The sequence below is a fragment of the Ylistrum balloti genome, unplaced genomic scaffold (assembly GCF_031769215.1).
Source record: "Ylistrum balloti isolate Yb309-2 unplaced genomic scaffold, AGI_CSIRO_Ybal_v1 Utg371562, whole genome shotgun sequence".
NCBI lineage: Eukaryota > Metazoa > Mollusca > Bivalvia > Pectinida > Pectinidae > Ylistrum > Ylistrum balloti.
The window spans coordinates 207,708-223,196 of NW_026782803.1; the positions used below are offsets into that span (position 1 = coordinate 207,708).

At 34.2% G+C, this 15,489-nt stretch overlaps 1 protein-coding gene across 2 annotated transcripts in view; it reads right to left on the bottom strand.

Annotated features, from left to right (window-relative positions):
• The window catches only part of LOC132563036 (protein prune homolog 2-like), a 42,835-nt gene that overhangs the window by 10,924 nt on the left and 16,422 nt on the right, over nucleotides 1-15,489 (bottom strand). For both annotated transcript variants that reach the window (XM_060227795.1, XM_060227796.1), the window contains exons 11-12: nucleotides 3,316-3,420; nucleotides 73-229 (exon numbers count right to left, since the gene is read on the bottom strand). In XM_060227795.1, the coding sequence (XP_060083778.1) occupies nucleotides 73-229; nucleotides 3,316-3,420 (262 nt within the window). The remainder of the gene's footprint in view (nucleotides 1-72; nucleotides 230-3,315; nucleotides 3,421-15,489) is intronic.

The window sequence follows — 15,489 nt, forward strand, 5'->3', positions numbered from 1 at the left end:
GGGCTACAGTAAATGTGAACACCACACAGTTACTGTGAACACCATATAGTAACTGGATTTCACTTTTCCTACCTGGCCCTTCTTCTCCTCGACTAGAATCACTGCTATGCCGTGACCTTGACCCTGAAGATTCTGACGAGTCATCGTCATCCTCCTCTTCAGTGGGCGGCATGCCTGGAATGTCGTCATCCTGCCATTCCTCCGAAAATTCAATGCCACGAAGACGATCCTGTAACAATAACAATATTTTATACTGCTATATATGGTAATAAGCCTACCTACAGCCTAATGTAATTCTACAACAATGCTATTCCATTGTACTATAACAAGTCCCCCGAGTAAGTACATTATATACTGGTTTATTGGGCAAATTAACATCACCTACAAATATAAACAACAATTTAAAAGATACATGTAAACTCTTCTCCTAATTTTTTATCTTAAAAATTTAAAAAATTGAAATTGTTATCATGATGATGCGAATGATGAATCCAGATTTAATATAATTCCTTTATGCAAACTGGAGACACAATTCCACCTATATATAGTAATTCTGTTCAAGAGTAAAACAGATTCAGCAGCTGTATCTCACTGATAAGCTCACAGAATCTGATTATGTGATCAAATAAAGATAGTGTTATTGTTAAGGTCGAGTGTGTAAGGTAGTGCTTCAAAGGGGAGGGGGACAGAATAAAGGGATTTATAATCATGTGTTTATAGGCCCCAATGCCTAGATACTTACATGTTTTATAGACCCAAATGCCTAGATACCTACATGTATTTTATAGGCCCCAATGCCTAGATACCTACATGTTTTATAGGCCCCAATGCCTAGATACCTACATGTATTTAACTGGCCCAAATGCCTAGATACCTAAATGTTTATAGGCCCCAATGCCTAGATACCTACATGTTTAATAGACCCAAATGCCTAGATACCTACATGAATTTTATAGGCCCCAATGCCTCGATACCTACATGTTTTATAGACCCAAATGTCTAGATACCTACATGTATTTTATAAGCCTCAATGCCTAGATACCTAAATGTTTTATAGGCCCCAATGTCTAGATACCTACATGTTTTATAGACACAAATGCCTAGATACCTACATGTATTTTATAAGCCTCAATGCCTAGATACCTAAATGTTTTATAGGCCCCTATGCCTAGATACCTACATGATTTTATAGGACCCAATACATAGATACCTACATGTAAATTTAATAGGTCCCAATGCCTAGATACCTACATGCTTTTATAGGCCCCTATGCCTAGATACCTACATGATTTTATAGGCCCCAATACATAGATACCTACATGTATTTTACAGGCCCCAATTCCTAGATACTTACATGTACTTTATAGGTCCCAATGTCTAGATACCTACATGTATTTTACAGGCCCCAATGCCTAGATACCTTCATGTTTCACAGGCCCCAATGACTAGATACCTACATGTATTTTATAGGTCCCAATGCCTAGATACCTACATGTATTTTACAGGCCCCAATGCCTAGATACCTTCATGTTTCACAGGCCCCAATGACTAGATACCTACATGTATTTTATAGGTCCCAATGCCTAGATACCTACATGTATTTTATAAGCCTCAATGCCTAGATACCTAAATGTTTTATAGGATGCCTAGATACCTGATGCCTAGATACCTAAATGTTTTATAGGCCCCTATGCCTAGATTCATGTTTCACAGGCCCTAGATACCTACATGTATTTTATAGGCCCCAATGCCTAGATACCTACATGTATTTTATAGGCCCCAATGCCTAGATACCTACATGTATTTTACAGGCCCCAATGCCTAGATACATGTATTTTACAGGCCCCATGTTTCATGTATTTTATAGGTCCCAATGCCTAGATACCTACATGTATTTTATAGGCCCCAATGCCTAGATACCTACATGTATTTTATAGGTCCCAATGCCTAGATACCTACATTCCTAGATACCTACATTCCTAGATACCTACATGCCTAGATACCTACAAGTAAATTGTATAGGCTACACACTGTCCTTACATTGTTGGCAGCAGGAAAACCGAAATACCAGCTCTCAGTAAAAAGCAACTTATGTTAGGAATTTCATTAGAGATAATGCTGACATGCTTTATCAGTATGAGTGCATTCCCAATCAGGGTGAAAGTAGGTTTTATCTAGATCTTTGATTCATCAAACTGTGGTAAATGTCCTTAACCTTTGAAGCTTTGCTCGGTTAATTGCAGTAGATACCATTTATCTGTTCATCCTTCCAGTAACAGCTAAATATGTTTCATGTTTTGTTATCTAAATTAATGTAATGAACAATTCACAAATTAAAGTAGATATCTTTTGTTTCTTAAAATACCACCGGGTATCCTACAAAGATCTTTATGCGAGGTTCTTTAAATTGACCTAAATATCAAAATAAACATCACATTACCATGCAATAAATGTTCGATATTTATCTTTAGCTCAAAAATGATAGCGTGGTATATAATTAATCAAAAAGATGTCACAAGTGTCAATTCTGTATGTAGACTAGATAAATACATCACCGTACCTACGTGGAAATAAGCTTATGCCTGATAATAAGTCCATGTCTGGAAATAAGCCCACTCATTTTTACTGGTTAGTTCTTAATTGCCTTGTAATATAACCAGCCTTTGACAATTAGACAATGATGAAGTGTTGGACCCTGGACCTATTAGACAATGATGAAGTGTTGGACCCTGGACCTATTAGACAATGATGAAGTGTTGGACCCTGGACCTTTCAGACAATGAGGAAGTGTTGGACCCTGGACCTATTAGACAATGATGAAGTGTTGGACCCTGGACCTTTCAGACAATGAGGAAGTGTTGGACCCTGGACCTATTAGACAATGATGAAGTGTTGGACCCTGGACCTTTCAGACAATGAGGAAGTGTTGGACCCTGGACCTATTAGACAATGATGAAGTGTTGGACCCTGGACCTTTCAGACAATGAGGAAGTGTTGGACCCTGGACCTATTAGACAATGATGAAGTGTTGGACCCTGGACCTTTCAGACAATGAGGGAGTGTTGGACCCTGGACCTATTAGACAATGATGAAGTGTTGGACCCTGGACCTTTCAGACAATGAGGAAGTGTTGGACCCTGGACCTATTAGACAATGATGAAGTGTTGGACCCTGGACCTTTCAGACAATGAGGAATTGTTGGATCCAGGACCTATTAGACAATGAGGAAATGTTGGACCCTGGACCTATTGTTCATTAAAGAACAATAATTCATTTCACTTTTTATTTTTTAACTTTATATGTAGCTAATTATACCTTGGTATTTGTTGTCATGGATACGGCTGGTTTTCCCTGATTCCTATTCTCCTGCCTCCATGTTTTAGATGTTTGTATGTCTGGACTGTCAACAGCAACCTTGACCTGAAACATGAAGGTTATATAAATATATGTAGGTCAAGGTTTTTTGGTTGGGTCATAGAGTACAAACTATACTTCTGACTGATAAATTTGTATATTCATACCTGAATATTAAATGGAATGAAACCTGAATATGAATGGAACAAGTTTTAGAATTTTTTGAAATCAGCAAGCAACTCGATACCATATTTTTTTCAATGAGATGAAACTGAAACAAAGATCTGTTTATAATCTGCTAAACCATTTTGGAAAACACTGGAGAAAATGTTCTTTCCCACATTACATCTGATGTCATCCTTGCTCTTTATCTATTTATTCTATTGAGACATCAAATCATATACTAAATGTCATCAATTTCTGACGCCATTTCATCACCAAATGCTGAGGTTAAGAGAGGTCATTTAACACGAGTTTTCACGCATGGGTGTATACTGTAAAAAAGATCCATTTTTGTGGGGCCTAGATTTTGTGGTTTTCCCAAAATGTACACTTTTATTTTATTGGCAACTGATTTTGCAAAAAGAAATCTTGCTCTTGTAATTCGCTATCACTGTAATCCAGGACATCTTTTAAAATTATTTTAAGGATGCATAAATTCATGGATTAAGATCTAGGGTAACCATTAATTCAATGAGTATAAATACCCACCAAAATGAATACTTCTACAATATTTACTGAATAGCAAAACAATCATGTGATAGACAACAACAGGTTGTTGTTTTTATTGTTGTGACACGACATGGAATTAAGCATGTAAACAAACAATAATGTGCTACAGCAACTCAAACCGGCATTTATATATATTTACTTATAAAATGATGGTCAGGAATTTTATAATCTGTGACACCAACTTCTCACTGAGTGAAAGTTGTACCCATTCTTCAGTAACAAACCACAAAAATAAAATATGGAAAATAGGAAATCAGATGTAAGTATAATGCATAATTGTGTGATAACCATGAAAATGTTTAAATGTTGTCTTGGGTTTAAAAACAAAGAGGACAGTTCCCATAGATATATGGTATTCCCATGGATCAATCTAAAATTTGAGGAATACTACTTCTTGTGGGAGAAGGGAATTTGGGAGTTATTTTGAGAAATGAATGAATACTTGTCAGTCCTTTTGGTCATAATTCACAAGCAGGACAGAGTAAATTTTATGACATACATTACAAGAATAAAATATAAAACAAGGTTAGATAGATATTTATTCTTGATTTTTATGATTTGAAGACATTTTAGGTGAAAATATAACAATTAGTTCTGTTTTGGGGAAATTTTCCAGTGTTTTCAGTTCATTTTCTTTATAGGAGATTTGTTTGTATTTCGATGGGAAAACACACCACAAGGGGGAATACAGTAGAATTTGTCTAAAGTATTCCCTGATTCAGTATAGGTACAGACAGTGAAAGTACCCATAGACTTAAACTCCTATCATAAGCAGCCTCCAGGGAGCGACTGAGATGTACCACAAATCTGAAGCTCACTCATATAAAACAGTGATTAATACTTAATACTGTAGCTGTATAAAAGGCCAAACACTGAAATACAGTCATAAATATCATCTCAGGAGATTTTCATGTACTTCAAAATCTGTCTTTTTATTTGCATTTATGAAACAATGAGATGTCTACCATAAACCAGGTGATATACAATAGGTGATTATATATGGTTTCTCAGTTCTCAAATTTTACAGGATCATTCCCAAATATGTTTTATTTGATCTAATGACACTGAGGTCAATAAATCACTGTTCCGCCATTTCAACTCTTGTATCTCATTGTGACCCAATCTTACGTACCAAGGGAGTCTTCTTATCTAACCTGTAACAACAGGCCCTGGGGGCTCACACAATGTCTCTGACAGAGGGGTGGGCTTATTATCAGACATGGGCTTACTATTGGATACATACGGTACTTTAAGTTTACAGATATCATGCCTTAGGAATTTGACATTTCCAGTTACAAACAACATGGCTGCCATATTCAAACAAAATAAAAGGCTGATTCAACATATCAGCACTCGCAAAATTAAAGTTGTTTAGAAATAAATTCATATCTTAAAATTCTTATATTGTATAAATTCTTTGAGATTACATGCCAGCATGCCAATCTGCCTCTATTGGTCAGGCGTGCATCATCAGATTGGCACCTACTGGTATAAATTTGTTGATGGCTGTTATCAACATAATTTGATAAATACTAAGTTAGTGCTATTTATATGTTCTGTACAGAAAGTGAGCAGGATGTTAAACATCGCTGATATTAAAACACCTAGAGCTAGTTAATAACGTTGTGTATGATACATACAGAACCAGAGCAATATAACGCTTGTACAGTAATTAAATCATATTCTATAGTAGGGATTGGACAAGTATAATAAGCTATAATCAGGGTTAATTTGGAGTTTGTATTCGGCTGATACTGCCATTTGATGTCACACATAAACTCATACTTACATAGTTCCTCAAATATCTTTATATCCAATATTTACTATGAAATCATTCATTTCTCTTCGGGTTTTATTTTCAGTGATTTCCTGGGTATATGTACACAAAATAAATTAGTGTAAGTAGATTTATTGAGATACAGTTATCTGCCAAATCAAGTCTCCACAGGAATAGTATGTTCCTTTTTTTGTTTGAAAAACCACGAAAATTGTGCCCCACAGAAATGTATGCTTTTACAGTACACATTATTAGTAAGTACTGGGAAACAGTAGCAAGCAGCTTCATTAAAATTTCTCTATTGAGTTTTAGATTTATCCTCCCAACACCTTTTTTGAGTTATAATGTTCTGCAGAAATCTTTATTCCTAACTATAATGTTCTACAGAAATCTGTATTTCTAACTATAATGTTCTACAGAAATCTTTACTCCTAACTATAATGTTCTACAGAAATCTGTATTCCTAACTATAATGTTCTACAGAAATCTTTACTCCTAACTATAATGTTCTACAGAAATCTTTACTCCTAACTATAATGTTCTACAGAAATCTTTACTCCTAACTATAATGTTCTACAGAAATCTTTACTCCTAACTACATGTTCTACAGAAATCTGTATTCCTAACTATAATGTTCTACAGAAATCTGTATTCCTAACTATAATGTTCTACAGAAATCTGTATTCCTAACTATAATGTTCTACAGAAATCTGTATTCCTAACTATAATGTTCTACAGAAATCAGTATTCCTAACTATAATGTTCTACAGAAATCTGTATTCCTAACTATAATGTTCTACAGAAATCTGTATTCCTAACTATAATGTTCTACAGAAATCTTTACTCCTAACTATAATGTTCTACAGAAATCTTTACTCCTAACTACAATGTTCTACAGCAATCTGTATTCCTAACTACAATGTTCTACAGCAATCTGTATTCCTAACTATAATGTTCTACAGCAATCTGTATTCCTAACTATAATGTTCTACAGAAATCTGTATTCCTAACTATAATGTTCTACAGAAATCTTTATTCCTAACTATAATGTTCTACAGAAATCTGTATTCCTAACTATAATGTTCTACAGAAATCTGTATTCCTAACTATAATGTTCTACAAAAATCTGTATTCCTAACTACAATGTTCTACAGCAATCTGTATTCCTAACTATAATGTTCTACAGCAATCTGTATTCCTAACTATAATGTTCTACAGAAATCTGTATTCCTAACTATAATGTACTGTAGAAATCTTTATTCCTAACTATAATGTTCTACAGATATCTGTATTCCTAACTATAATGTTCTACAGAAATCTTTACTCCTAACTATAATGTTCTACAGAAATCTTTACTCCTAACTATAATGTTCTACAGAAATCTTTACTCCTAACTATAATGTTCTACAGAAATCTTTACTCCTAACTATAATGTTCTACAGAAATCTGTATTCCTAACTATAATGTTCTACAGAAATCTTTAGAAATCTTTATTCCTAACTATAATGTTCTACAGAAATCTGTATTCCTAACTATAATGTTCTACAGAAATCTTTACTCCTAACTATAATGTTCTACAGAAATCTGTATTCCTAACTATAATGTACTGTAGAAATCTTTATTCCTAACTATAATGTTCTACAGATATCTGTATTCCTAACTATAATGTTCTACAGAAATCTGTATTCCTAACTATAATGTTCTACAGAAATCTGTATTCCTAACTATAATGTTCTACAGAATCTGTATTCCTAACTATAATGTTCTACAGAAATCTGTATTCCTAACTATAATGTACTACAGAAATCTGTATTCCTAATTATAATGTTCTACAGAAATCTGTATTCCTAACTATAATGTACTGTAGAAATCTTTATTCCTAACTATAATGTTCTACAGATATTTGTATTCCTAATTCATGATCAATTTTCCTCCCAACCCATCCATTATTGCCACTTAAAACTTTCTGACTTTAAAATCCACTAAACGTTAATATGAAATTTTTCTTATCCTTATAACATATGTTTTAGGACACGTTGTAGGTGACTAGACAGAACAAGACTGAAGTATTTCCCTACAGGAAACTGGTGAAGTGGCTGTCCTTGACCAAATGAATAGACCGGAACTTTATCCCCACAATAGCACATCGAAAAATGTACGATTATAACGACATTGAGGTTGATGTCCTCAATTAAAGTATTTCCCCGAATGTCTGGACACGCTAACAACATCGAGGTTGGTGTCCCTATATAAAATCCCTGGTACTAACTATTGTCTATTTTCCTTTCTCCTGACTGATACAATACCAAGCCTATCTGACAATGATTCCCAAACTCTTGTGATGTGCTTTTAGTAATGATAATTCTGCTAACTATGAACTATGAACAGTAAAACATATGGATGTGCTTGTTACATGGTATGTAGTATCAAAACAGCACACAGAAGTAATTTATTCTCTCAAAAAAAGATAACCAAACTTTTCTGTAATTTTCAATACTTTCAAATTTTCAGTGTATCCAAGGAAACAAAAATTGTGAAAAAAAAATAAAACTGAAAACTTCAACCCCAAAAAAAGAACTTATTTTTTTGTTACTTTCTTGAAAATTATACAAAAGACATGCAAGGGAAAAGCACCATTAGATACAACTTATGAATTTGATAGAGCAGAGCTAAATAATGAATTAAATAAACCGCATCATATAGCTGTTTCGTCATTCTTGTACTTGTCAGTGATAATAAGGGCCTAGGTTTCAAAACCTCAGAGATAACTGAGGGAAATTAAAAGATCACGATATAAATGTCAAAATCTAGATGGAGGTGCATTAGTCATATAACTATAACTTTCGAAATTTTCATGTATCTTTTAATGTCAGAAAAATGTCATTCAGATGTGTACGAATTAAAACCTGGCATTCAGGTAATGGAAAACCACAGGGACTAACAATAAAAAATAGATTCTTTTTTGTTTCAGGCATTTTCTGAAACCAACCACTGTAAGAGCAACCTCTACAGCAAATGACACAAATTCTAACCGATGTCCACACTGTGTATATAAAACTCGTAAAGATAGACAATCAACCTGCTCAAATGTCAGATGGATTTTTGTCTAGTGTCACTACAAACTCACACTTAAGTCTCAATCATCAAGAACAAAAATTACTTTTAAACAAAGATCTGCTGTGGATCAGTGAAATCTTATCTTCCATGTGACATACCTTGTTTGGGTGAGAGGCTGGTCTATAAAATGTCAAATCTTACATTCCTTCTCAATGTTTGTTATTGTTATCCTGTTTAGGATGGTAAGAAATTTTTAACATATTTACAGAAGTCCAGGTAATGGCAGATAATGGCTATAAGTAGGTTGGTATTTCATAAACTGTGTGTGTACCCTCAAATACTGGACAGTTCACGCTCTCTAGACTGGACAATCTAAGTATTGTTAGCATACTCTCTAGACTGGACAATCTAAGTATTGTTAGCTTACTCTCTAGACTGGAAAATCTAAGTATTGTTAGTTTACTCTCCCTGAAATGATATTAGACTTTGCTTGTTTGATGATTATCATCTGATAGACACTATCTTGATACATCCTTATTTTACAGACTTGAGTCTTGATAAGTCCTTATTTTACAGACTTGAGTCCTGATAAGTCCTTATTTTACAGACTTGAGTCCTGATAAGTCCTTATTTTCTAGACTTGAGTCCTGATAAGTCCTTATTTAACAGACTTGAGTCCTGATAAGTCCTTATTTTACAGACTTGAGTCCTGATAAGTCCTTATTTTCTAGACTTGAGTCCTGATAAGTCCTTATTTTCTAGACTTGAGTCCTGATAAGTCCTTATTTTCTAGACTTGAGTCCTGATAAGTCCTTATTTAACAGACTTGAGTCCTGATAAGTCCTTATTTTCTAGACTTGAGTCCTGATAAGTCCTTATTTTCTAGACTTGAGTCCTGATAAGTCCTTATTTTCTAGACTTGAGTCCTGATAAGTCCTTATTTTCTAGACTTGAGTCCTGATAAGTCCTTATTTTCTAGACTTGAGTCCTGATAAGTCCTTATTTTCTAGACTTGAGTCCTGATAAGTCCTTATTTTCTAGACTTGAGTCCTGATAAGTCCTTATTTTCCTTATTTTCCTTATTTAGACTTGAGTCCTGATAAGTCCTTATTTTCTAGACTTGAGTCCTGATAAGTCCTTATTTTCTAGACTTGAGTCCTGATAAGTCCTTATAGAAGTCCTGATAAGTCCTTATTTTCTAGACTTGAGTCCTGATAAGTCCTTATTTTCTAGACTTGAGTCCTGATAAGTCCTTATTTTCTAGACTTGAGTCCTGATAAGTCCTTATTTTCTAGACTTGAGTCCTGATAAGTCCTTATTTTCTAGACTTGAGTCCTGATAAGTCCTTATTTTCTAGACTTGAGTCCTGATAAGTCCTTATTTTCTAGACTTGAGTCCTGATAAGTCCTTATTTTCTAGACTTGATAAGTCTTATTTTCTGATAAGTCCCTTGAGTCCTGATAAGTCCTTATTTTCTAGACTTGAGAGTCCTTGAGTCCTGATAAGTCCTTATTTTCTAGAGAGTCCTTATTTTCTAGACTTGAGTCCTGATAAGTCCTTATTTTCTAGACTTGGGTCCTGATATGTCCTTATTTTCTAGACTTGAGTCCTGATAATTCCTTATTTTCTAGACTTGAGTCCTGATAATTCCTTATTTTCTAGACTTGAATCCTGATAAGTCCTTATTTTCTAGACTTGAGTCCTGATAAGTCCTTATTTTCTAGACTTGAGTCCTGATAAGTCCTTATTTTCTAGACTTGAGTCCTGATAAGTCCTTATTTAGACTTGAGTCCTGATAAGACTTGAGTCCTGATAAGTCCTTATTTTCTAGACTTGAGTCCTGATAAGTCCTTATTTTCTAGACTTGAGTCCTGATAAGTCCTTATTTTCTAGACTTGAGTCCTGATAAGTCCTTATTTTCTAGACTTGAGTCCTTGAGTCCTGATAAGTCCTTATTTTCTAGACTTGAGTCCTGATAAGTCCTTATTTTCTAGAATTGTTTCCTGAAAAGTCATAATTAAAAAGAGTTTAGTCCTGATAAGTGATTATTTTCTAGACTTGAGTCCTGATAAGTCCTTATTTTAGACTAGAGTCCTTATTTTCTAGACTTGAGTCCTGATAAGTCCTTATTTTCTGAGTCCTGATAAGTCCTTATTTTTAGACTTGAGTCCTGATAAGTCCTAGACTTGAGTCCTGATAAGTCCTTATTTTCTAGACTTGAGTCCTGATAAGTCCTTATTTTCTAGACATGAGTCCTCATAAGTCCTTATTTTCTAGACTTGAGTCCTGATAAGTCCTTAGACTTGAGTCCTGATAACTTGAGTCCTGATAAGTCCTTATTTTCTAGACTTGAGTCCTGATAAGTCCTTATTTTCTAGACTTGAGTCCTGATAAGTCCTTATTTTCTAGACTTGAGTCCTGATAAGTCCTTATTTTCTAGACTTGAGTCCTGATAAGTCCTTATTTTCTAGACTTGAGTCCTGATAAGTCCTTATTTTCTAGACTTGGGTCCTGATAAGTCCTTATTTTCTAGACTTGAGTCCTGAGTCCTGATAAGTCCTGATATTTTCTAGACTTGAGTCCTGATAAGTCCTTATTTTCTAGACTTGGGTCCTGATAAGTCCTTATTTTCTAGACTTGAGTCCTGATAAGTCCTTATTTTCTAGACTTGAGTCCTGATAAGTCCTTATTTTCTAGACTTGGGTCCTGATATGTCCTTATTTTCTAGACTTGAGTCCTGATAAGTCCTTATTTTCTAGACTTGAGTCCTGATAAGTCCTTATTTTCTAGACTTGAGTCCTGATAAGTCCTTATTTTCTAGACTTGAGTCCTGATATGTCCTTATTTTCTAGACTTGAGTCCTGATAAGTCCTTATTTTCTAGACTTGAGTCCTGATAAGTCCTTATTTTCTAGTCCTGATAAGTCCTTATTTAAGACTTAGACTTGAGTCCTGATAAGTCCTTATTTTCTAGACTTGAGTCCTGATAAGTCCTTATTTAACAGACTTGAGTCCTGATAAGTCCTTATTTTCTAGACTTGAGTCCTGATAAGTCCTTATTTTCTAGACTTGAGTCCAGATAAGTCCTTATTTTCTAGACTTGAGTCCTGATAAGTCCTTATTTTCTAGACTTGAGTCCTGATAAGTCCCTAGACTTGAGTCCTGATAAGTCCTTATTTTCTAGTCCTTACTAGACTTGAGTCCTGATAAGTCCTAGACTTGAGTCCTGATAAGTCCTTATTTAGACTTAGACTTATTTTTAGAGTCCTGATAAGTCCTTATTTTCTAGACTTGAGTCCTGATAAGTCCTTATTTTCTAGACTTGAGTCCTGATAAGTCCTTATAGACTTGAGTCCTGATAAGTCCTTATTTTCTAGACTTGAGTCCTGATAAGTCCTTATTTTAACAGACTTGAGTCCTGATAAGTCCTTATTTTCTAGAGTCCTGATAAGTCCTTATTTTCTAGACTTGAGTCCTGATAAGTCCTTATTTTCTAGACTTGAGTCCTGATAAGTCCTTATTTAAGTCCTGATATTTTCTAGACTTGAGTCCTGATAAGTCCTTATTTTCTAGACTTGAGTCCTGATAAGTCCTTATTTTCTAGACTTGAGTCCTGATAAGTCCTTATTTTCTAGACTTGAGTCCTGATAAGTCCTTATTTTCTAGACTTGGGTCCTGATAAGTCCTTATTTTCTAGACTTGAGTCCTGATAAGTCCTTATTTTCTAGACTTGAGTCCTGATAAGTCCTTATTTTACAGACTCGAGTCCTGATAATTCCTTATTTTCTGGACTTGAGGTTTGTCTAGTCCTTATCTTATAGACTTAACAATCAATTAATTGTCTTCCTGATAGAAATATGGGTCCATTTCTGATTCCTGATAGTTTGCCCTCCAGGTAATGGATATTTAAGTATTTACACATGTGTCTATTTAGGGTCACATCCTCAGGATTCTACGGATTATTTGTCCAGTCCTGTGCTGATTAGAGCTAAAGAGGAATTCCCTGTAGCTAATCATGAGTCAGTAACAAATGGTAGGTAGTAACCCATATTGACTTCTACAATTATTAACCCTATGTTCTCTAGTTAACCACACTATCAACCAAAAGGTTGATAAAATCTAGATAATCATAGCTATATTGTGGTATGTTATTACCACCGTAAGTTTTTTTTTTCAAACTTGGCTCAAATCTACATTCCTGTATATATATAATATATTGCTTCATCAGTTAAAAATAGCAACTGCCCTAAAGTTTAACAACACATATACATGGTCCAGTGAATATAGAGATTCTCTGGCCAACTTTAAATGTTTTACAGAAATTCTCTCAGATTTTTATCATCAAAAGAGACATGGTTAAGCACTTAATATTAGGTATACCTACCAAGAATGATGTCTTCTAAACTTATCAAAGTTAACAACAACTTGATTTTCAGATAACAACTTCCTTGTCATGACACAGAGGTACCAGTCACATCCCACCACTTAAATAACATTGATGCTAAATATATATATGTATGACAGGAAAGTATGTATAGACGAAAAAATATACCCAGCACCTGTTTCTAACCGTCTGAAATATTTTTTACAAACTTACCTCTAAAAGTGAAGTATGTAATCCACACAACTTCACAAGTTATAAACAACACTATAAAATTTGTTAAACAGTGGTTGTTGTCCCAGAGCTGTATTCCCACACTGTTTATTTACCAACAGTAAGTGGATCACTGCTTCTCTAGGTCACAACTGCCCTCTCTCAGTACTGCTCACTTCTCCATGATGTAACATCCTCCTGTACCCTAGCACCCCAGAGACTCCTAAAGATCAATTAACTGGCCCCTAATTAACTCCTTAGCTTTGTTAGGAGGATTTGGTCTCTTTTTGTTGTCTGAGAGTGTGAAACTTAACTCCAGTGAGAAAAACACGGCCCTGGGCTGATGATGCAGAAAGTTGGTGAGCACTTCCTGTGACTAGACGGGACAAAGGGGGCTCACTTAAGGGTAGATTTTATCTGACAGACAGAGGCACTGAAAGGGTGTTTTTGTTTTAATCATAAATGATTATTTTTAAAAATAATAGGAATGGATTTATTTATATTTATTGAAGTTGTTAAAATTGAAAATAACAATTTTACACACACAAAATTATTTGGAAATCTTTCCATTCTTTGTTTAAGATCATTATAAAATCTGGTTATTGCAATAACCTATGACACATACATTTGACCTATGAAACAAACATTTGACCTATGAAACAAACATTTGACCTATGAAACAAACATTTGACCTTTGACCTATGAAACAAACATTTGACCTACAAATTATACAGATTAAGTCAGCAGTATATAAAGTGTTTATATTTTATGTTCAATTTTTACCATATTGATACTGCATCACATTTATGATATCAATCCAGCGTTATGCTTACAAGCAGATTTTATTTATGACAGCCTGCAGTTAGTATCCCATTTTCCTAAAATAGTCCAACATAAACTTCACATCACAATTAAAGAAAGATCAACAACATATTTTCTTTCATTAAACATAAATTGGAAATTTTTTACAAATCTTAAACTTTGATAAGTTTTCATTTCCTGTTTCTGAATTTTTAACTTTGAAGTAAGTTGGCTATGTACAAATTAAGAAGACATCTTATGTGTATATGGCTGTCATACTTTTTTGGGCTAGTTTAGAAAACGATCTCAATAAGACATGTTCTGGCTCTAACTCTAACAACTTTATTTCTAAGATTCACAAGGAAATACAGTGTCTAGCTAATAATAAAGCATGTCTGGTAATAAGCCCATCCAATTGTACATAACTGAAACAAATGCTATTTCATTTCTGCAAAACTCCAGCTAAGTCTTTCAATACGAGTTATTATGTCACCCTTCGTGAATGGACAACGATCAAATGTCACTTATTATCTAATTAACCTGAACTGATGTAATTATTGTGCTTTTTAATAATTAATCAACAGCACCTCGTGTTATGCATGGAAATGCCAACTGCCAACATATTTCATTTTTCTAAAACCTAAAGGAAATTGTAGAACCTCACACACTTCCTCTGAGCCAACAAGAGTGATTAAAGTAAGTTGATATCTAAACCTGTTTCACTTTTTTTGTAAAAAAAAAAACAAAAAAAACGAAGATTTCAGAAAAATTAAAAAATATTCCTTCAACAAAGACTGAATTCACTTTCTATGAATAATGAACACTTAGTGGATTATCTGACAGATTCACTACACACTACAAAGCCTACCTGATTTTAATTGATAATTACTGATTGGATTTGAATAGATTTCCTATCACTTGTCATGTCCAAGGGCTTACTGAAGGATAAATATGGTAATGAGGGTTATTTCCCTTTGATTGTGATTGGCATGCAGAAGATTTTCATTAATTATGTCTTCACTGATTAGCCTGTACAAACAGATGGAACCTGAATTAATACAGCATAGCTCCATTGAAAGCCTATGTACCAAGTAATTAACGGCAAATCATTTTGCTTTGAAATTTAAAACGGTATAATGCATTTTAAATGATGTTTTCACAACAATTCTTTTTAC